Here is a 24660-nt window from a genome sequence, read left to right as displayed (position 1 = left end):
TATCTGAAATATTAAAAGATACAACAAGGAGCTTTTAGTGCCTGCCAAGAAACTGGAGAGAGCCAGGGGCCTGAGTGGGATAATTCCAGGGCTCTTTCTCAATGCACCTGTTTGTGACAAGAGGCTGAAAACAGGAAAACAGAAGGATATACATTGCAGCTCCAAAGAGCAGCTCCCAAACTTCCTCTCTCAGAGTTCAGAGATTTACCACAATGGAAAAAAGGAGCGTTTTTTATTTATTTCAGTATTCACTAAATGACCACAAGTCTTCACCTTTCAACCTCCCCTCCAAAGCAAGGCTGTGAGTGGCTGCTCAAGTCTGCCCTGTCCTGTTCCAGGATTGAGTTCTGTGCTGATTAGCTGAGGTACTTGTAATCCCCTCCTCCTCCCCACCCTCTCGCACTATCAGCAAAGGAGCTATTCCCTTCTTAAAGTGGTTGCTGGATGACTGCCTTGTGGTAAACTGCAGCCGGTGATCCAGATTTGCTCACACCCAGCTTCCTTCCTTTATTACAAGCTGAATCCAACCAGCCAGTGATTGGAATATCTCCTCTGGAAGGCCCAAGGATATTGTTAGCAGCCGTGGGGAGAACTGGAGTCTGAAGCAGAGCAGCAAGAGGCTGATTTGGAACAACTCTCTAAGAGATGATGTTTGGAAGAAATGGCATCTTCGGAGTAGGAAGTTCCTGGAAAAAAGGTAGGAATTGAAAGAGATCTGCATTTGTTGGGGTTATTAGTGTAACTGAGTACAACTGATCCAACCTGTCAGTTAAGCTAGGCTGCACTCTATTATCTTTTAAACCTGCCATGTCGATTGGACTCCCCCTCCCCACTATCCTGTAAAATTTTGGTTAAGAGAGTGTGGTTTGGAGTGGTGCTGACCCCTCTTTGTAAGTGAGTCCAACGGCCCTTGCCTGGCTGCTGACTGTCCTTGTTTTAAAGCACTAGTTAGCCAGGGCTCCGCAGAAGCCTGAACTCTATTCTCGATACTCGACTTCTCGATACTAACCCTCTGGAGGTGGGTGGGGAAGCGAAAGGGCTGGTAAAATGGCAGTGGAAGGCCTCAGGAGGGAAGCCCAAGATCTACCCGTCCACTGCCACAGGATATTTCGAGAGGCGGGAATGGCGATGGCTCAGCTGTCTGTCAACCAGAGGTAGGCAGCCAACTTAACTGGCCTATTAACGGTCATTTTATACCTGCATTGGCCTTTTACTGGTGTCAGAATAAACCCCGCTGCATAGGAGACATCCAAATACATTGAGGTGGTTTCCCAGTGTAGGGACCTTTCTTCTCAGAGACTCCATGTCCCACACAGGAGCCCCCAGCAGCAATGGCCATACCCACAGATTCAACACCACCACTGGAGGGTTTACCCCCGGAGGGGGCCTGCCTGGTCTCGCCACATTAAAATAATCCTCCCCAGTTCTTCAAAGATGCCTCAAAATGGAGGTGTCCTCTTCCTCTCCCTGCAGCCTCAACTGTGCTCATGTTACCAGAGGCACTATTGAGGTTGCCAGGCTGCGGTTTTCTGATTAGATGGGCAACATGGAGAGGCAGGCCGCCATCTTAATGGGATCTCTCCATTTTGCTCAGCACTCGAATTTGGTCCCAGTGGCAGGACCAATGGCGTGCTAGTGAATTTCCAGTTATTCATTTCCACCTTCCATTTCTGCTCCTGAATCCATTGGTGAGCAAAGAAAGGATGAATAAACTAAATGGTGAAATGCAAAGGAGTCAAGGAGCAGTGAGACTCAGCAGTTTTGACAAACTAATGATTAACAAAGGGGAAGGCAAGTTAAGAAAGCTCAATATAATGTGAGATCCTGAGTTTTGGAGACACAGAGTATAAAAGCAGAGAGTTAATGCTGCATCCAGGTAGATTATTTGCACAAGATACAGTTCGAACACTGCGTCCAAATTTTGAACAATTCCTTGTGATTATATTTGCCTAGCATACAACAGCAGCTGTAGAATCTTAGATCAAACATTATCTCTTGGAATCTTTGATCAGGAGGGTTTGTTGGTTATTTTCAAATAAAAAGCTGTGCCAATTCTGTGAATAGGGGAAAGATTTGGCATGAATCTGGCATTAAGTTAGCCATTAGCCAGTGTTTAGCCATTTCTCCTAGACTGATTTCATCTCAGTTGCAAGAAGCGCTAGCAACCTGAGGATTTGTCAATCCGCTGATGCACTATTTTTGGACAATGTGTAATACTTGAAATTGAAATGTGTTTTTGTTGTAATTATATCTGCCTTTGAGTGGGAGGATTTTCCCCTTCAGCTCCCGGCACACAATGTTCCGTGGTTCACTTTCATAAAACAAAAAATTCATCCCTGAGATTTTTCACCCTCATGGTATTTGGTCACATCCTCTATAACAGGCAACAGGTCAAACTGCTCCCATTTGTAGCACTGGATCCTTGTTGGTATAAAAAGCCTTGCTGATACCTGGGGTCAGCATGAACAGTTAACACTATTTGATGTTAAAATCAAATGTTGAGCATGTTATAGTCCTGGACAGTCCAGTCGCTGAGCCACTTTTCATTCTTACTTGCTCTGACTCACTCTCTCGCCCCAACAGAACCAGCTAATCCACTGGTGGGGCAGGGATTTTAAAATGTACACACTGTGCTGCTGTATCAGCAGGGACCATATTGGATTGACAATGCAGTTAACCCGAGGATTCATGGATTCCTGAATCTCAACAGAAGGACAGCTTGGGGAGGGAGTCGCAGAATGCTCCTGCCAGGAGAGCTGGTCTCACTGTCTGTGATACTTTAATATTTCAATGACCCTATCAAAAACCAATGTTTCTGACTGGGAAGGTTTCAGAGCTGAGGGTTGCTTTTACATAGTTCTAATTCCCTATTCGCGCCCCATCTCTTTAGATTAAGTAAAGACAAATTATGCATCAGATCACTTGTGAGTCGAGTTTCACTTTCTATAAAGATTCTAGAACAAAGGACTAATGGATTGTTATCAAAATCCTGAGCAAATATTCAATCTCTTCATTATTCAGAACTTTCTTAGTGGCTAATTTTATTGCTGGTTCTTTAAAGTGGATAAAAGAGAGCTTTTATTGTATTGTGAAGAGAACTGGTTTAACAGGAATACACACAAAAGTTGATTCTGTGTAAAAATTCACTACGGTTCCCTATAAGGGATTATTAGCAAAAATAAAAATGTACAGAATTGAAGGGAACCTTGGAATATGATTTGGAAATGGGTTGAGAGGAAGGAGACAGAGAGTAGGGATAGGGGTCTGATCTCTGAGTGGCAGGATGTGATGAGTGAATTGTTTCCAAAGGATCTGTACTCGCTCTCAGCTTTTAACAATGTATATTAATGACTTGAATGAAGGAATAGAAAATGCAAAATTCGGCTCCGTAGTGATGATGATTTTGGTCCTGGGGGAGATGTGTTGAGGTAAAACATGGTGTGGGAGCTGGGCTCCCACCACTTCCAGCCCAGTCCACACGGTTCACCATGTTGTGAAGGGTGATACCCTGGGAATCCGGTGCGTATACTGGAACTAAAGCAGAGTGGGTGGATTGTGATGTCAGTCCGTGTTGAACACTGATCTGACATCCTGTCATTTTGGACCTTGTTATTCCTGTTAACATTCTGCCTGTTAAATATGCATAGCTGAACATGCTGCACAAGGGACGCCCCCACCACCACGCCACCGCCCCCTCCCCATCCTGCACCAGAAGTGCTAGTTAAAGATATCACCATTCAACTTGCAGGGGAGGTGTTTTTGACTATTTGCTGTTTCAGGTTTAGTGGTACTGCACTGCAGAAGTTGGGAGAGATTGGTGAAATCTGAAGGGAGCAGTGTCACACGTTTGGAAGGAGTTGATCGCTTCTGAAAGGCCTCCGAGTGCACCACTTGCTCCCAATCATGAGGGCTATGGTTACAGTTACCCAGTGGGCTGCAGCACCAGGCAGATGGAGCAGAGGAAGCAGACAGGAGAAGCAGTTTGCAGAGGGAGGAGGAGGAGGGCTTTCAGCAGGAGGCCGTACCCTCCGGTGGTATTCAGACAGCATTATTCTTACCTCTCCCTCAGCCAGTACCAAGGCTTCATCAAAACAGATGCCACGTTCTCAAACCAGATTCGCAGCTGCAAAGCAGGGGAGGATGGCATTGCCAGGAGCTGTCAAGATGACTGTGGCCCCAATTTTTACCCCAGTAGATTTTTGTGGAACATAATTCAGTTCACCGTCTGTCACTGTATCTGGGAGATTGCAGAGGTTCTGCACACTAGGAGTGGGAAGGGCCAAGTCAACCTATCCAATCACTGCAAAAACAGAATTACCTGGAAAAACTCAGCAGGTCTGGCAGCATCGGCGGAGAAGAAAAGAGTTGACGTTTCGAGTCCTCATGACCCTCATGACAGAACTTGAGAAATCACTGACTTAATTGTAGCGAGCCAGGAAGCCAAGAGGCACTCAACCTCCAAGCCTTCCAGCCTGATTATACAGCAACCGCCCCTCCCCCACCTCCCTGCAACCACCCCTCCCCCACCACCAGCCAGATTATATAGCAATCACCCCTCCCCCACCTCCCAGCAACCACCCCTCCCCCACCTTCCAGCTCAATTATATAGCAACCACCCCTCCCCCATCTTCCAGCTGCTCTTGGGAACATGGTGGTGCGGTGAGGGTCGGGGGTAGGGAATTTAAGCTCCACCCAGTGCATGCATCTGTAAATGTATATAACTTCAAGCAATGTATTTTGTGTGTGTGTCTCCTTATGGAGAGTTCTCCAGAACTCCATGCTTTGTGTGTATGGCCAGTACTTTGTGGGGGTGGGTGGCCATCGTCAATAGGAATGGCACCCCTGATGGCAACTAACTACTTGTCTGACACTGTGAAATTTTAGCTGGGGGTCCCACAAATGGCTGAGGTGGGATAATCTCTGGCTTTCCAGCCCATTGTTGGGGACCTCGCTATCCTGACTAAATTTAGCCCATTTTTTAAAAAACTTCTTCAATGGGATGTGGGCATCACTGGCAAGGCCAGCATTTGTTGCCCATCCCTAATTGCCCTTGAACTAATTGGCTTGCTAGGCCACTTCAGAAGACAGTTAAGTGTCAACTACATTGCTGTGGGTCTGGAGTCACATGTAGGCCAGACCAGGTAAGGATAGTAGATTTTGCCCTCTAAAAGAAGGGTAACATATTAGCATGGAAAGAAGATTGGTTAGCAGGAAAAATAAAAAAGCAGCATATTATTTAAATGGAGAGAAATTGCAGAACTTGGCAGTACAGAGGGATCTGGGTGACCTGGTACATGAATCAGGGAAAGTTAGTATGCGGGTACAGCAAGCGATTAGGAAGGCAAATAGAATGTTGGTGTTTATTGCAAGAGGAATGGAGTATAAAAGGATCCCTCCTTGATACAGTTGTACAGAGCATTGGTGAGACCATGTGTACTGTGTACAGTTTTAGTCTCCTTATTTAAGAAAGGATATAGCTACATTAGCGGCAGTTCAGAAAAGTTTTACTCAACTGGTACCTGGGATGAAAGGGTTATTCAATGAGGAAAATGTTGGTCCTGTATCCATTGGAGTTTAGAAGATTGAGGGGTGATCTTATTGAAACATATAAGATCCTGAGAGGGATTGACAGAGTGGATGGGGACAGAGTAAAAAATAAGGGGTCACCCATTTAAGATGGAGATGAGGAGAAATATTTTCTCTCAGGGGGTCGTTGGTCTGTGGAACTCTTTTCCTCACAGGAGTGGAGACAGGGCCATTGAATATTTTTAAGGCTGAGATAGATAGATTCTTGATTGACAAAGGGTATGGGGGTAGAAAGGAAAGTGGAGTTGAGGCCATATTCAGATCAGCCATGATCTTATTGAATGGCAGAGCAGGCTTGAGGGGCTGAATGGCCTACTCCTCCTAATTTGCATGGACATTAGTGAATCAGATGCATTTTTCTGACAATCAGTTCATGGTCACCATTATTGAGACTAGATCTATATTTCAGATTTTAGTTGTTTGTTAGTACAGAACTTGAGTATTGCTGAAGAAAGGGGCATTTTTTGTCGAAGCTTTTCATCTTGCACTCATCAGGACAATGCCAATGTCAAGTGAAACAACTGTATGAGAAGAGAGTGCTGATTAGTTGGCAAGTGGACTCTGGCTGGTAGAGGCATTGTATTGGGGAATTCACCAGTTGTTGGTGAATGCCAAGCATTGTTTGAAATTGCCCACTTGAAATTGGCCAATTGTAAACCATCTTCTGGAACATTCAGACAAGTCAATCCTCCCTGAGATGCTAGAGGGTGGGGAAGAGGGGCAAGTCAAGTCAGCGTCTCAGTGAAGCCAGAGTTGATGCAAAGAGCTCCTCAGGTAATTGGTGATGACGTGGAGCAACAATACTGAGAAACATTTCTTTTCACTTTGCACATTGTAGATCTTTCCAGTGTTAACTGTGGCCTCAATGGTCTGATATGTTATAATGATGTATCTTGTAAGATTGAGCATACTGATTTAATAAGCTTGTGTCTTTTCAAAGCTCACTATTGCACATAAAATGATTTAGGATGCCCCTATGGCCCTAATTCTGATCATGTGATAAAACCTTGGCTGCTTGAGGCTGAAGACTTGACACTGGCGTTTAGTTTGGTAGAAAAACCTTTGACTTCTGAGTAATTCTAAACTTGATGAAATGTGGCTTTTGTGTTCCTAGTGGTGAGACAGGAATCGTCCAAGAGGAAAGTTATTCTGACCAAAGTGACCCTCCTGCAAAATGGCTCTCAGTGTGAGGACATCCTGTCACATCCAGTGCTAGCCAAGACAGGAAATCCTGAGGTCAGCCCAGTGCAGCAAACCAATAATCACACGGAACTTGCAAAGTCTGGATTCCAGAGCTCATTCTCAGAGTATGCTGCAGTGAATGAGCCATCAAACTGCACCATCCTTAAACTGTATAAATCTGAATCCGAAGATTCTGGTGTTGAACTGCACAGCGGCGCAAACTCACCCTCTACCCTTTCAGGATCTGAACAGAGTTTTGTTGTCCATCGGAGGGAATCATCTTGCGACTCTGGGATGGCTTTGAGCACTGTGTCCTCGTCCCCTGTTATTCAACATTGCCCTTTCCCAGCTGACTGTTGCAACTCTGACAAGTGTTTAAAAGGAGATGGAAAGGCTGAGGGGCATCAAGAGGCCCCAGTAAAGGTGAAGAAACTACACACAGCCTCTGCAAATTGGAAAAAAAACAATAGCTCAAACAGAAACTTTAATCAGAGTCCTACAGTTATAGATGAGGAAGTGACACAGCCCAGACATGTATCGCTTGTTGAAATAGTGATTGCTGATACCAGTACACCAGCATCTCTGAGTGATACACTGAAGCACGCAAATGAAGCTCAGTTAGATCAAGAGACATTGAAGAGGCGACCATCAGGTGACAGCCTCAAAGACTACATGGAGGAATGCTGCAGGTTAAGTGAGGTAAGAGAACATTACATTATTTCTCATTTACATTTTCCTCCTAAGTTCACAAAGATTAAAATTCAATCACGAATGAACAGAACTTTGGGAAGATTCACAAGGAAGAAGAACTTTGATGTGAATTGTTTTGACTGCTGAGAACCAGCTGAGAAAGTGAGGAAATCACGAGGCAGCGTGGTGTGGTAACTCAAATGATAAAGGACGTAGAACCAAACAGGCATGGGGGCTATAACGGGCAGGGGGCTATAATGGACAGGGGGCTATAATGGGCTGGGGCTATAATGGGCTGGGGCTATAATGGGCAGGGGGCTAAAGCGGGCTGGAGCTATATCAGGCATGGGGGCTATAAAGGGCAGGGGGCTATAATGGGCAGGGGGCTATAATGGGCAGGGGGCTATAACGGGCTGGGGCTATAACGGACTGGGGCTATAACGGGCAGGGGGTATAACAAGTGCTCACCCATGATCTTATTAAATGGCAGAGCAGGATCGAGGGGCCAGTGGCCTACTCCTGCCCCTAGTTCATACGTTTGTATGAATAACGGGCAGGGGGTTATAACAGGCGGGGATGTTACAGGCAGGAATGTAACAGGCAGGGGTGTAACAGGAGAGGGATATAAGAAGCAGGGGTATAATAGGCATGGGTATAATAGAAGAGATATAACAGGTGGGGGTATAATAGAGAAGAGATATAACAGGCGGGAACGTAACAGGCATGGGTATAACACGGAGAGCATAACAGGTGGGGATATAAGAAGCGAGGGATATAACAGACAGGGGTATATTGGATGGAGATATAACAGGTGAGGGTATAACAGGTGGGGTGGTATAACAGGCAAGGGATATAACAGGTGGGTGTACAACAGGCGGGAGTATAACAGGCAAGGATATAACATTCGCGGGTATAACAGGCAATGGTATAACATGGGAAGCATAACAGATGGGTGTATTAGAGCGAGGAATATAAGAGGGGAGGGGTACAATAGGCAAAGGGTACAACAGGTAAGGGATATAACTGGTAGGGTATAATGGATGGGGGTATAATAGGCAGGGGTATAGCAGGTGAAGGTTATAACAAGCAACTGATATAACAGGTGAGGGGTATCACAGGTGTGGGTTATAACAGGCAAAGGATAAAAAAGGGTAGGGATATAATAGGCAAGTGTATAACTGGCGGGTATAACAGGTGAGGGGTGCAACAGGCGGGGTTGTAACAGGTGAGGTATATAACAGAAGGAGGCATAACAGATGAGGGGTATAAGGGGCAGGGCTATAATAGGCAAGGGTATAAGAGGTGAGGGATATAACAGGCAGGTGTATAACAGGCGGTGGTATAATGAACAAGGGATATACAAGCGGGGGTACAACAGGCAGGTGTGTAACAGGCGAGCTGTATAAAAGGCAAGGTGTATAACAGGAGGGGGCATAACAGGCGAGGTGTATAGTGGGAAAGGGGTATAACATGCAGGGGTATAACAGGCAAGGTGTTTAACAGGAAAGGGGTATAACAGGCAGAGGTGTAACAGGTGAGGGTATAAGAGGCAGGTGAATGACAGTAAAGGAATATAAGATGAAAGGGGTATAACAGATGAGGCTCTAACAGGCAGGGATATAAAATTTAGGGGTATGGTATAACAGGCAAGGGATATAAAAGGAGAAGGTATAACAAACGAGGGGAATAACAGACAAAGCTATAACAAGCAGGGAAACAACATTCAGGGGTATGGATTAACAGGCGAGGGTTATTACAGTTGGGGGTATAACAGGCGGGGGTGTAACAGGCAGAGATGTAACAGGCAGGGTTATAACAGACGGGGGTATAACAGGCAAGGTGTTTAACAGGGAAGGGATATAACAGGCAGGGGTATAGCAGGTGAGGGTATAAGAGGCAGGGGAATGACAGGCAAGAAGTATAACAGGTGAGGTATATAACAGGCAGGGGGTATAACATTCTTGGGTATGGCATAACAGGCGAGGGGTATAAAAGGCAAGGGAATAACAGATGAGGGGAATAACAGGTGGCAGTATAACAGGCAAAGGGCATGCAGGCGAGGAGTATAACCTGAGGGGGTATAACAGGTGGGGATATAACAGGCGGGAGTACAACAGGGTGGGGGGTATAACAGGTGGGGAGTATAACAGGCATGGGGTATAACAGGCAAGGGGTATCACAGGCAGGGTACAACAGGCAATGTGTATAACAGACGGGGCATAACTAGTACTCCCACTTAGCATTACTGTCCGAGACTTATTCCTACCCAAGGTATCTTGATGTTCCTCTAGACCCTAAGCGGTTGTGTTCCATTGGCTCAGCTCAATAAGAAGGCAGCTGCTTTACAATCTGGACAGGCTCGGTGACACGATGGGTATAATTAAAAACAAACATTGAAAGAAATTGCATTCGTAGATCAAGGTTAGACATCAGACACACTGAGCTCACAATTCAAATTGTTCAGAAGCCAAGAAAGCTGTTCCTCAAACACTACAACTTCTCTTACACACAAAAACATTGACCTTGTTTACGTTATCAAATGACAAAATAATGTTCAATGGGTTTGTCCCATTCACTCTGGAAATGCTGGAGACTGGGTAAGCTTAGAACTGTATAGTCACACAGCTGATGAGCCTGTCTCCATGTTTCTTTTGGTTGTTTCCTGAGTAGCTGAACAGATGTGACTAAAGAACATTGGTCACCTTCTCATGTTTTGTTTTTGCCATTTAATCTGTCTCCATTATGTTTTCCCACCTTGTCTCCCCTCTCACTATCCAAAACACCCATCAATCCTCTGACCTATAAGAAACACATCTATTAAACACATACCATGACCTCAGGATGTCCAACACCATACCCATAAGACCATAAGACATAGGAGCAGAAATTAGGCCATTCGGCCCATCGAGTCTGCTCCACCATTCAATCATGGCTGATAAGTTTCTCAACCCCATTCTCCCACCTTCTCCCCGTAACCTTTGATCCCCTTACCAATCAAGAACCTACCTATCTCAGTCTTAAATACACGACAATCTTTCAGGTAGTTGTAAAGTGTAGTCAATGTTGGAATGAGGGGAACCAGCCACCATTTTGTCTGCAGTAGAGACCTTCAGTTGGAGCTTGATGACTGAGGGAGTTTAAGGGTTAAATTAAGGGTTAAATTCTATCTAAAGTCTAGTCTTTCTTTAATTTAGTAATTAACTAAAAATTCAGTTAGAGTTGGAAGAAGGCAAGTTTTAGTCCAGCCTTAAAACAGGGCTCACATAGGCTCTGCTTGCAGCTGTAGCTAGTTAATTAGATAATTGGCTTAATCAGGTTTTCAGAGGCTAGGTTAAGGAGTATAAAAGTAGGCTATTTTTAGTGCTGACTTTGCTGCACTGGAGTGGTGTGTTTGGCTGCAGTAGAGAGCTTTAGTTGGAGTTTGGTGACTGAGGGAGTTCAATGAGGAGGTGCTCCTTTCTTTTTCCACCTTTACTCAGAAAGAGGAGTGACAACCTTGGTACGTAGGAATTGGTGAATAAATTAGAAATGTGTAATATTTTTAAAGTCCCTATACTTGGATTTAACTGTCAAGCGCCAACAACAACAGAAATTTAAGGGCCAATATGATAAAGTATCATAAATAATCCAAAGTAGAATAAAGTTAAGGGAAGGGAAGTAGAGTTAAGACATGGAAGGGCAGCTCAGCTGAGTGGAATGCATGTCCTGTAATATGTATAAAGTCATGGGTGCTACTGGTGCAGGAAGATGACCACATGTGCTGTCAGCTGCAGAAGCTCTGGGTTTCAAAGCTTGAGTGGTGGCTGGAGTCACATAGGCTGAGAACTACGTGGATAGTACATTCACGAGGTGGTCAGTGGGGGAGCATTTAGGAGACAGTGATCATTGTATAGTGCATTTTAGGATGATGTTAGAAAAGGACAATAGGAAATCCAGAGTAAAAATAATTAACTGGACAAGAGCTGACTTTGATGGGGCAAGAATGGAGCTCGGCCACATAGACTGGAATGAAAGATTGGCAGGAAAAACTGTAGCTGAACAATGGGCTACCTTCAAAAAAGAATTAGTTTGGGCACAGTCAAGGTATATTCCATTGAAAGGGAAAGGTAGAACAAACAAATCCAGAACTCCCTGGAAGAAAAAGGAGATAAAGAAGAAAGAAAGCAGTAGCTTCTGAAGTGGCTCTGCAATATCTGTATTTAGGAATAAATTTTGTGACAAAAGTTCATAGTACTGAGGAACAATACCAACTCTCTCACATTAGATGGGGTCAGAGGTTCATGAATGGGTTTGATGTGTGTAGGTTTGACTCTAGCTGCTGCCACTCTGTACACTAGAAAACCAATCTCTGATGCTGTGAGTGTGCATTTGTCTTTGTTGAGTGTCAAATTGTGTTGTGCAAGTCGAGTGAACACTGCTGATAACCACTGATCGTGTTCTGCTTTGTCCCTTCCATGGACAATAACATCATCAAGTAGGGTGAGCATTCCCTCAATGTTTCTTCAGTCTTGTCAGACAACCTCTTGGAATGCATTAGGTGCTGAACTTAGTCTATAGGGAGCTCAGCGGCATTGAAACACCTTGTGTGTCACAAAAGCTGTAAGATATTGGCTTTGCCCTGCTAGTGGTATCTGAAGGTAGCTCCATTGCATGTCAAACTTCATGAGTGTGAAGTGTTGAAATTATGCTGATAGTTCTTGGATTTTAGGAAGTGGCTACTTCTCTGGAATGATAGCTTTGTTGACCACCTTAAGGTTGATGCACAGTCTAAGTTCGCCATTAGTCTAAATTCGCTAGTTTTGCATCATACAATGACTAGATTTGATATCCATGGCAATGAGTCGATTTGCTCAATGATACTGTCTGCTTCAACTCTTCATCCTGTGACACTTTGGCAAATGGCAAACTGTCTCAAATTTTGTGAAACTGATGGAACCATGTGTCACATGAGAAGTGTGACAGTCCCCCATAATCTTCCAAACCCAGTGAATAAGAAAGGATACTGGCATGTATGGTCAGCATCATCAGTCACAATGTGATGTTTTCAAGTTTGAATCCAAACCTATTGGAAAGGTTTACTTCCTTAATACATCTGTCTTTAGCTGCATAGAACATGAACCTGTCTGGGTCGAAGTTTCTGTAGCGTTCTGGAACTGTGATCATTCCCAAAACTGGAATAATGAGTTGTCGTAAGCTGAAAGAGTGTCTGTCACAGGAGTGAGGGAAAGTTGCAAAAATTACCAATGGTAAAGCTCCCTGGAGTGATCAAGTAGATCTTGAACCCTAAAATCCATCGATCCCACCACATGGGTGGATTTCCCAGTGAAGAAAGGAAAGGTGGGGTAGTCCATAGATTTAAATGTTTTCTCAATCATCCTCATTGCCACATAGTTGTATATTTTATCAGGGATCTATGCAGGGATGACATTAATTTCCATGTATATAACAGGTTTTATTCACTGTCTTAAAATATCTACTCCATGCATCGAGCAGCTTCCAGCTCTTTCTACAGTTTGCTTACTTTCTCTAAGTCCATACCCAGGCTTAACCTGGGTTAATCAAGGCTTAATTAAGCACATTGAAACATAGAAACATAGAAAATAGGAGCAGGAGTAGGCCATTAGGCCCTTTGAGCCTGCTCCGCCATTCTTTATGATCATGGCTGATCATCCAACTCAATAGCCTGCTCCTACTATAGAAATATAGAAGCATAGTGAGCATCAATAATAAACAGATTCATATAATCAATCACAGAGCGTATGGATTTGGGGCAGGAGTAGGCCATTTGGCCCATCAAGCCTGCTCTGCCATTGATTAAATCATAGCTGACCTGATTGTGGCCTCAACTCTACTTTCCTATCTACCCCTTTAACCTTTTGACTCTCTTGTCAATCTATTTAACTGTGCCTTAAAAATATTCAATGATCCAGACTCCACTGCTCTTTGGAGATAAGAATTCTAAAAACGAATGACCCTTTGAGAGAAAAAAAATCTCCTTATCTCTGTCCTAAATGGGAGACTCCTCATGTTTAAACTGTCCCCTGGCTCTAGTCTCTCCCACAAGGGGAAACATCCTTTCACCATACACCTTGTCAAATGCCCTCAGGATCTTTTTATATTTCAATAAAATCGCCTGAGCTCATTCTTCTAAATGCCAATAGATACAGACCTAAATTGTCCAATCTTTCCTCCATAAGATAATTCCTTCATCCCAGGAATTGATTGAGTGAACAATGGAACTTGACAATCAATGGTCAGGGGTAGGGCCGAGGCTGGATTTAAGTACCCATTGTCACTGGGTCAAAATCCTGGAACACCCTCCTTAACAGCATTGTGGGTGTACCTACACCACATGGACTGCAGCAGTTCAAGAAGGCAGCTCACCACCACCACCTCAAGGGCATTAGGGATGGGCAATAAATGCCAACCTAACCAGTGATGCCCACATCCTATGAAAGAATAAAGTAAAAAAAAAGGGCAGAGTTTTAATTGAGGGGGGATGTCAGAGGCTGGGATTGAGGAGGGAAGGCAGAAGCCAGGATCCAGGGTAAGAGCAGAGGTGTGGATCTAGGATGGTGGCCAGAGGCCAGAATTCAGGTGAGAAGGCAGGGGCCAGGATGTAGGCTGGTAGGGCAGAGCTTGAGGATCAAGATGAGTTGGATGGGGGTGTAATGGTTATAATGACTTGACGGAGTGGATGGATTTCAACAATTAATAGATGAACTTTATTACAGAGAGCTTTTCAGGTGTTACAAGCTCGATCAAGACTCTTGTCAGGAAGCTCCACCCCTCTGCCTGCAGTTATGGCTCATTGGCCAGAGCCTCCTGGAATGTCATGTGACCCCTGATAGACAGCAGGAGAGGCTATACCTTCAGTTACTACATTTCCTCCCTCTTTAATATTCAACAGTTTCTATTTACAAGGAATATTTGAATATCCAACAGCATATACATATATACAACTTCAGGTAATTAAAGATTAAGCCTCTGAGGTGCTCTACTGATACGGTTAGAGTGGCATTGCTCAACCGCTTGAGGTTCCTCAACAGGATCGACATGATCAGGAACTGCAGCACAAGACACATTAGAAAGTATCAGTTCTGGATTTGGAAATTCTACAGAGATTGGCATGTCAATTCTAGTTCAATCTGTCATCTCAGGGATTGATGGTTTGATGTCAATCACAGGTGGAATAGTTGGTTGTTGGAATGTCTCTATCAGGAATATGGTCCATGTGTTTTCGAACATTTCTGTCTTCCACTTCCACCTGGAAGGATAAGGACTAGCCTCTGAGACATTGGTTCCAGGAACCTAACAAAATCCACTTCCAAAATTTCGCGCAAATACTGTGTCACCTACATTGTGCGAGCTTTGCTGTGTATATCGTGGTTTAATTTTTGATTACTCTGATTCTTCTCTACCTTCTCCTCTAAATTTGGAAGCACCAGACTTAACCTTGTACGTAGGTGGCGTTTCATCAGTAATTCAGATGGTGCTGAACCTGTAGTTGAATGTGGCGTTACAATAACTGAGAAAAAAGTGGGAAGATTGAGTTTCTAGAGTACCTTCTGATATCCTCTTCATATCAGACTTGAAAGTTTGTACAGCTCTCTCAGCTACACCATTTGATGAGGGATGGTAAGGGGCTGTCTTAATATGTCAGTTTCCATTTAAATTCTTGAATCGCTGAAACTCCGTGCTGGTAAAGGCTGTATCATTATCAGAAACAATGATTTCTGGTAGACCACGTATGCTAAAATATTGACGCAGCTTCTCGATAGTTGTGCTCGATGTTGGTGATTTGATTTCATATACGTCCATCCATTTAGAATGTGCATCTACAATTAACAGAAATATGGTACCTAAGAATGGTCCTACGTAATTGATTTGTAGTCCATCCCAGGTCGACCAGGCCATTCCCATGGATACAGGGAGTTAAAACAGGCAACTTTTGTTGCTGGCAATGTTGACAGTGCTTGACCATGCTTTCAATGTTGCTGTTAATGTCTGGCCACCAGACATAGCTTCATGCAAGCATTTTCATCTTTGATATGCCTGGATGTGCACTGTGAAGCTCTGTCAAGAGTGGTTCTGTACCTTGTGATGGGACAACAACTCTTGATCCTCACAACAAAATTCCATTTTGACAGCTTAACTCTGTTTCTGGCATGGAATGGTTTGAAATCTTCAGATGCAGGCACATTTGACTATCCTTGCAAAACAAGGTCTCTGACATTTGACAATATTGGATCTCTGTTCGTCCAATTTCTAATTTTCTTCGTGCACACAAGCAAAGAATCCAAGAAATTCAGTATTAGCACAATTACTTGTGGAAAATGAGTATTTACAATGCTATCTGGTAATGGGAGATGACTGAGTGTGTCCGCATTTGCAATGTGTAGGCCTGGACAGTACATAAAAGTATACACATACGCAGATAAGATCAGAGCCCAATGTTGTATCCTTGCTGATGCTATTGGCAGAATGGCCTTATTCTCACTGAATAAACACATTAATGGTCTATGACCCAACACAATGGTGAAATGTCATCCATGCTGATACTGGTGGAATTTCTTCACTCTGAATATCACCGATAAACCTTCCTCTTCCAGTTGGGAATAACCCTTCTCGACTTTGGAGAAGGTTCTCAAGAGGTAGCCAATGGGCCTTTCTGATCCATCCTCCATTCTATATTATAACACAACTCCTACACTATAAGGAGAGGCATCACATGTTACTACCAATTCTTTCCATGGGTTGTAGTGTACCAATAAACACGACGAATGCAATGGTTTCTTTACTTTCTCAAAGGCTTCTTCCTGTTGTGAATTCCAAGACCAACAGTGATTCTTTTTTAACAACAAGTGTAATGGTGCCAACACAGTTGATAAGTTAGGAAAGAAGCAGATATAGTAGTTGATCATAGCCAGGAGGGACTTGAGTTTGGTTACACTGGACGGTGAGGGTGCATCTTTTATAGCCCGAACTTTCTCTTCCACCAGATGCAAACCCATGTCATCCACCCTGTGACCAGGTAAGTAACTTCTGGTGCTTGAAATGTGCATTTTTCTTTCTTTAATCGAACGCCGCCTTCCATGAAGCTTCTTAGTGCCTCCTCCAGGTTGGCCAAGTATTTGGTCTCAGTTGAGCCTGTGATCAGAACATCATCCAGGTAAACTACCACTCGGGAAGTCCTTGCTTAAGACTCTCCATTGTTCTCTGGAAGATTGCACATGCACACAATAATCCAAAGGGTAGGCGAGTATATTGATAAAGACCCTTGTGTGCCTGTTAATAGTCACGCATCCTCCAGATGTGCTATCCAGCTCTAATTGTGAGTAAGCATGGCTCATATCCAATTTTGTATAGGATTTGCCTCCAGCCAGCATTGCAGATAAGTCATCTATCCTTGGAATGTGGTACTTGTCTAGTTTTGTTGCCTTGTTTACGGTAAATTTATAGGCTCCACAAATATGTGTGATTTGGTCAGGCTTAACCACTGGAACTATGGGCGTTGCCCATTCTGAGAATTGGACAGGTTGGGTGATTCCCAGCTGTTCTATCTGGCACAGTTCTGCATCTACCATCTCCTTCAACACATAAGGCACAGGCCTGGCCTTAAAGAAATAGGGTGTCATGTGAGGATCCACAAGTATCTTGGCTTGTAGGCCTTTTAACTTCCCTAAGTCATCCCGTATACCATGTTGTATTTCCTTAGCAGCTCAGGAACTCCTCCTGTTTTCAGGTGAAATATCTCAGACCAGCCAAGCTTGATCCTCTGTAACTGGTCTCGACCCAAAAGATTAGGTCTTTCACCTGTCACTGTGATCACTGGAAGCTGGGCTGTCTGTTGCCTATAGCACTGTGATGATGCCCTTTTACCCAAATAGATCCTCCAGTGTATATTTTTAATTCAGTGGTTATCCACTCCAAGTTTAATGAGTGGGTACCTTCATTAAGGTATTCAAATGCTCTCCCACCACTGTAGTTGAGGCCCTGTATCCACTTCCATTATTAGTGGCTTCCCAGTAACTTGAATTGTAATAGTGAAAGGTTCGGTTTTTACAGCGGTGATTTTATACAGGGAATAGATATCAGTTTCAGGTTTTGCTGCCGTTTTCAATTCAATCATGTTGGTTTGCTGCTTTATGGCCTGTTTCGGCTTCACCCTGCATTGTCTACATTCACCCTACATGATCTTTCTTATGGCAGTAATGGCATTCTGCCTCCTTAAACCTGCATGTATCCGGTGCATGGTCACCTCCACATCTATAACAAATTAACCTTGGAGCTGCTGCTGAAGTGTTTGTACTCAGACTTTTCATGTTTCTAACAGTGGACATTGCCCCTCGATTCAATGCTGTGTCTCTGATTTTCACACTACGCCCGGCGGTAGGTACCCACCCCACATGAAGAACGGCGCCATGTTATACATACTGTAAAGCCTGCGAGTCTCTCACAGCACTGTCCATGGTGAGGGAAATTTCTAGGGTGCAATTAAAGTCAATGTTGACCTCAGCAAGTAAATGGTGCGTCCTGAACTCCAAAGCTAATCAGTCCTGCAGCAAATCATTTAATGTGTTCCTGAAGTCAGTGTTCTGTCAACTGCTTTAGGTTCGCTACATAGGTTGCGATGGACTCTCCCAGGTCCCTGGCTCTGGAATTAAATTGAAAATGCTGCATTATTACAGAGGCTTCAGCTGGAAATTCACTTTCATGAGCTCCACTAATTCACTGAAGAACTTAGAATTGGGCATGCTCGGGACCATCAGGCTGTGGGTGAGATTTTGTTTGTCTTGCTACCACATACACTCAAAAGGATGGTTTTCTGCTTCTCCTCTGTGGTAATTTTGTTCACTACAAAATAAAAACCAAGGCTCTCTGCATACTGGCTCCAGTCTTCCATAGTCACTTCATAAGGACTGATTCTGCCAAAGAGTGGCCTTACTGGTGAGTAGTCTTTTCTTTTTCTTATGATTGGATGTACTCACGGTAACAGGGCAAGATGCATCATCGGAGATATTTTACCCTTGTTGCCAAATGTAATGACTTGATGGAGCGGACAGGTTTCAACAAGAAGCAGAGAGTTTATTACAGAGCTTTTCAGGTGCTACATGTTCAATCAGGACTCTGTCAGGGAGTCCCACCCCCAGGATTGCCCAAGCTTAGGGGTCATTGGTCGGAGCCTCCAAGAACATCGCATGACCCCAGATAGACAGACAGCAGGAGAGGCTATACCTTCAGTTACTACAGTGGTAGCTGGCAGCATTTCAACGTGGGATTGGAAGCAGCATCCTGGCTCTACATTCAGCATATTTTACAAACTTATTCATTCTGACCTGTAGTGTTCCCTCTGTTAGCATCCCCCGTTAGACTGCAGGTAAATCAAATCTTCCTGAAGCCAGCATCCTAGGGAATTCAATATTTTACAGGAGCTGTAAATGGGTGTTAGGCTGAATATTTCAGGCCTGGGCCCTGGCACTGAACTTTTTGGCCTACACCAATATGGCGACTGACAGATTCCCAGATTAATATGGGTGTGTGCTTCCTGTGCACCCTCAAGGTTCGGAGCTGTGAGCAGTCAAATTCCTATTCTGCACAGTTTGAGAATTCGGTATCTCTGTATGGGTGCAGGCTGAAAATAGCAACAAAAAAAAAGAGGAATTTTGGCAGATTTTTGGGTTTTTAAGACTCTAAAATCAAAGCCAAAAGTAGCAACGTGGAAGAATGTGGAAGATAAGATAAAGTGGAATGTTAGTGGACTCAGAGCTTGACTTTTCAAAGCCTGTAGGAGTGGGAGGATAATGAAGAGATCCAGCTTTTACTTTCTGACTCAGACACTGCAGAAGCTTCCAATTTTAACATAAGGCAGAGAAAAAATGTGTAGGATTGCTGATATAAGAAGAAATAAGAGGACAGGGCACACTTTACTTGCCATCAAGCCCACCACATAAGATTCATGAGGGGTCTACAACTTTTAAAACAACCCCCGAGTAAGAAATGAGTGAACTTGCTTCCCAGCCTTACATGACTGTAACAGACTGCATAAAATGGCCTTTCATCGTTAACACTGTATGCAATCGCTAGGTTTAAAGTAAATCTATCGCTAGCTGTCCTGAAGCAGCAAGTCAAAGCTAAGCATTCGGAAGAGATGACCAGTTGCCTTCATCACTAAATAGTTCACATTCCTGACATTTTGTCTCAAAAGGGGAAGGTCCTTCAGAGGACGTTCGCATTGTTTCCATGACCACATACCCACCCCTATCCCCGACTACAGGGACTTGCTGCAGAGGACTGACCTGTTCCGATGGATTCCAACAGAGTAGCCTGTTTGGGCGGGTCTGTTCAAACAGCCTTATTGTTATCATGAAAATAAAAAAAAAATCCACTTTATATTTAAAGTGAGTCTCATGGATGAAATTTCCAACTACTTTGAGACAAAGCCTCTTAACGGCTAATGATTGTGAGGTGTGTATGTTTTGGAGCTGGACCAGAACAGTATATTGAAAACAGACATCGAGGAAAATTTAGATTTAAACTCAAGTCTATTATATCTTGAGGAGACACAGCAATGCCACAGAGATCAGATAACTGGTTACCTGACTGCCACAGGACAGGTTTTTTTTTCTAAAATATATTTTATATACAAAATTTGTAAATGTTTAATACTTTAGGTAACGTGCAATACAGATTAAAAACAAAAAACTGCGGATGCTGGAAATCCAAAACAAAAACAGAATTACCTGGAAAAACTCAGCAGGTCTGGCAGCATCGGCGGAGAAGAGGGTCATGAGGACTCGAAACGTCAACTCTTTTCTTCTCTGCCGATGCTGCCAGCCCTGCTGAGTTTTTCCAGGTAATTCTGTTTTTGTTGTGCAATACAGATTAGTGTTTTTGAGTACAATACATGAGGTCCCTTCATTCACATGCCATTACAGTCACAATGTACATATACATTTAGTCTCTCTCTGTGTCCCTCTCTCTCTCTGTCTCCTACTCTATGTTTCTCTCACATTCTTTCTCTGTGCTTCTTTCACTCACTCCCTCACTCTCCCTAGCTATCTCCCAATCACTTTATTTCTCTTTTTCTGTCTGTTCCTTTGCATCCCTCTCTTTTTCTATCCTCCTTCTGTGTCTCTCTCCCTCTCATTTTTTCTCTCTCTCTCCCTCAGCATCTCCATGTGTCTTTTCTCACTCTTCTTCCTCTCTGTCTCTTTCTTTCCCCAATCTCTCTAGTCCCAGTCTGGTTGAACAGCCCTGGAGGTTACATCATGTGACTGTCTCTCATTGCTGGAACCAGTCAAATAGCCTTTTCTCCATCTTCAATATTTTTGTATTTAATAAACTAAAAGTTGTCAAAGGCAATAAAAAAACCACTCCCATGTCATACTCACAGAATCAGGCCTTGCAGATAATGTCCCAGACACCACCATTGCCATCCTTGGGTATGTCCTGTCCCACCAGCAGGACAGACCGGCAGTGGTATACAATCAAGAGGGAGTTGCCCTGGCAGTCCTCAACGTTGACTCCGGACCCCACGACGTCTCATGGCATCAGGTCAAACATAGGCAAGGAAACCTCCTGCTGATTACCATGTACTGCCCTACCTCAACTGATGAATCAGTGCTCCGCCAAGTTGAACAACACTTGGAGGAAGCACTGAGTGAGGCAAGGGTGCAGAACGTACTCTAGGTAGGGGACTTCAATGTCCATCACCAAGAGTCGCTCGGTAGCACCACTACTGACCAAGCTGGCTGAGTCCTAAAGGACATAGCTGCTAGGCTGTGTCTGCGGCAGGTAATGAGGGAACCAACAAGAGGGAAAGACATACTTGGCTTCATCCTCACTAACATGCCTGCCGTAGATACATCTGTCCATGACAGTATCGGTAGGAGTGACCACCACACAGTCATTGTGGAGATGAAGTCCCGTCTTCACATTGAGGATGCCCTCCATTGTTTTGTGTGGCACTACCACCGTGCTAAATGGTATAGATTTTGAACAGATCTAGCAACTCAAAACTGGGCAACCATGAGGTGATGTGGGCCATCAGCAGCAGCAGAATTGTACTTGAACACAACCTGTAAGCTCATGGCCCAGCACCCTTGCCACCCTCAGCACTTCCTCCAAGTGATGTTCAATACCTTAAAAAAAAACATTTTTTTATTTGTTCATGGGATGTGGGTATCACTAGCTAGGCCATCATCCAGCATTTATTGCCCTTGTTTAGATGGCATTTAAGAGTCAACCACATTGCTGTGGGTCTGGAGTTACATGTAGGCCAGACCAGGTAAAGATGGCAGATTTCCTTCCCTAAAGGACATTGTGAACCAGATAGTTTTATATGGAGGAGCACTAATTCATTAACTGAGGGGGAAGGCATTACATGGGAATCAGCAGGAGGTTTCCTTGCGCATGTTTGATCTGATGCCATGAGACTTTATGAGGTCGGGAGTCAATGTTGAGGACTCACAGGGCAACTCCCTCCAGACTGTATGCCACTGTGCTGCCACCTCTGCTGAGCCTGTCTGGACAGTGATGGTGGTGTCTGGGACATGATCTGAAAGCTATGATTCTGAGTATGACTATGTCAGATTGCTGCATAACTACTCTGAGACATCTCTCCCAATTTTGTCACTAGCCCCCAAATGTTAGTAAGGAGGACTTTGCAGGGTTGACAGGGCTGTGATTGCCATTGTCCTTTCTGGTGCCTAGGTCGATGCCGAGTGGTCCATCCGGTTTCATTTCTTTTTACAACTGAGTGGCTCGTTAGGCCATTTCAAAGGGCATTTAAGAGTTAACCACTTTTCTGCAGATCTGGAGTTACACATAGGCCAGACCAGGTGAGGACAACAGATTTTCATCCCTAAAGGGCATTAATGAACCAGATGTGTTTTTACAACAATCGACAATGGTTTCATGGTCATGATTAATTCCAGATATTTATTGGATTCAAATTCCATCATCTGCTTTGGTGGGATTCGAACCTGGGTCCCCAGAGCATTTCCCTGGGTCTCTGGATTACCACTCCAGTGACAAGACCACTACGACACCACCTTCTCCCTGTACTCTAGATGCGATCTCATCAATGCTATTTACAATTAGCCCTGTCAATCCCCCTTATAGTAAAGGCCAACATTCCATCTGCCTTCCCAATTACTTGCTGTACCTGCAGGCTGACTTCTTGTGTTTCACGTACAAGGACCCCCAGATCCCTCTGTATGCAGCTCTCTGCATTTAAATAAATGTGGTGTGGGTACACTCACAGCGCTATTCCAAAACGAGTGCCAGGATTTTGAGCCAGCGACAGTGAAGGAACAGTGACTATAGCTCCAAGTCCGGATGGTGTGCGGCTGATACAGTCCCGAAGCTTAGTTTGTTTAAAAATGGGTATCTTAGGATTCTTCTGGGTGTCAACCAATTGAAACTGTTACCATGGTCTGGAGATTGACAATGAGGCATAAAGGATGGATTCGGAAGAGGGAAAGGAATGGGCAGAGCCAGTAGAACTGCTGTACACAGAGGCATCAGAAATAGAAATCAGAGAGGACTAGTGTACTCAGAGTGGGGAGTATACAGAACTGATAGAACTGTCCCAAGGTGGGAGGACAATATTTATAATAAACTGTCCAGGGAAATAATCAAGAATAAACATAAATAACGTTAAGAGGGAGTTGGATAAGCAGCTGGTGAGAAAATCAACAAAGGTACAGGTACCACACAGAAGACTGTGCTCTGTGTGAACTCTGTCAATTAGTTCAGCTCAATGACCCTTCTTGTCTTGGATCGCATTACCAACTCACCCAGATATGACAGCTCTTCTAGCCCAGTCATTTGAAATACGAGCAGTTATGCCCTCTTGCCAATTGTTTGTCCAATCTCTGCCTGATGTCTCTGACCCTGGCACCAGGGAAACGCCAGTCTCTATAGGATTCAGGATCATGGCTGTAACACATGCCCTCTGTGCTACTGATGGTTGAATCCACACTTCAACTTGGCCTCTGGAACTTTGCCCTACGCCTCTGGTACATCCTTGTTCACCACAGAAGCACGCAACTGATCAGGAGCACTGCTCCCTGACCCTTCCCCAAGTCACTCTCGTTTACCTTCTCTTACCAATCCAAGCCATGGAACATTTGCAGAATTCCTGCAGGATGCTGCAGATTCTCCTGCTCCCCTGCCAACTAGCCATTTGTTTGTCTTCTCCCTAAACTCTCATTTAGTGACCTTATGCTCAAGAAACATCCCATGGCACCTGGTTTAAGCAGAAAATACCAAGAGGTTGAAGGAATTCCCACATCTTACATCCTACATACTTCTCAAGGTGTGTTCTCAACTCTATGAAAACATATTTACTCACTGTCCCCCTCTTGGGCTTAATGTTTTAAATATAACATTCTACCTTTAGACTCATGTCTATCTCCAGTTAAGTTCCACAGAGGCAGTACTTTACACTGTACACTCTCTGATTTCTATTTCTGATGCCTCTCTGTACAGCAGTACTTTACACTGGTCCATTATCACACAAGTAAGATGTCTTTTTGAATGGCGGAGCAAGCTCGAGGGGCTGAGTGGCCTACACCTGCTCCTATTTTGTATGTAAGTGAACAGATGCCAGGATGGTTATGGACTGGACACATGTTTATCATCCAATGAAATAAAGAATATTCCCAATTTTTTTGGTGAAATTATTTCTCATCTTTTTCAATAACAATTGCCTCTAAATCTCTTTATATATTTTGTAGAAAGAGAAGGTCCTAGAGTTGTGAATAATTCTATCCCACCTCTCGCCACTCTAGCTCAGGGCTGCTGAAGCCTCACATTGTTCCTTCAAAAGTTTTCTGGCTGTGACCTCCTATACTCAGCTTGTTTGTTTCTTATACTTTGGAATAACATTTAAGGAAACAACCCATCCCCTGAGAATGGAGCACATCAGAGATGGGAATGAGATAAGGAGCAAGGATCATGTCGGAAAATGACTGGAATGTATAGTGTGGAATTTTAGAGCTTTTCAATACAATGAACTTTCATTCCCAATGGTTCTGGAACAGCACAGCCACTGTGGGAAAGGTCAGGAAGAGTGGAAATAGTCTGCAAGCCTCCTGTTCTTACTGAACAATGTAACAAAACAGGAAGGGAAGTGACTGTGTGAATACACAGTTGGTGAAGATGCAGACGAGACATCTGGAGTGCTTACATTAA

General features: G+C 44.0%; 1 protein-coding gene across 3 annotated transcripts in view; it reads left to right on the top strand.

Moving 5' to 3' along the window:
• Positions 1–398: 398 nt before the first annotated feature.
• si:ch211-250c4.3 (uncharacterized protein LOC100535981 homolog) overlaps positions 399–24660 on the top strand; it is a 60339-nt gene continuing 36077 nt past the window's right edge. For 2 of the 3 annotated variants that reach the window (XM_041210266.1, XM_041210264.1), the window contains exons 1-2: positions 400–697; positions 6701–7467. In XM_041210266.1, the coding sequence (XP_041066200.1) occupies positions 646–697; positions 6701–7467 (819 nt within the window). In that variant the 5' untranslated portion in view covers positions 400–645. Of the gene's footprint in view, positions 698–6700; positions 7468–24660 lie in introns of all 3 variants that reach the window. The other variant, XM_041210265.1, reaches the window with a different exon arrangement.

Source organism: Carcharodon carcharias, chromosome 17, assembly GCF_017639515.1.
Source record: "Carcharodon carcharias isolate sCarCar2 chromosome 17, sCarCar2.pri, whole genome shotgun sequence".
Lineage (NCBI taxonomy): Eukaryota > Metazoa > Chordata > Chondrichthyes > Lamniformes > Lamnidae > Carcharodon > Carcharodon carcharias.
The sequence above is the reverse complement of the archived record's forward strand: the minus strand, read 5'-3'. Positions and strand labels throughout refer to the sequence as shown.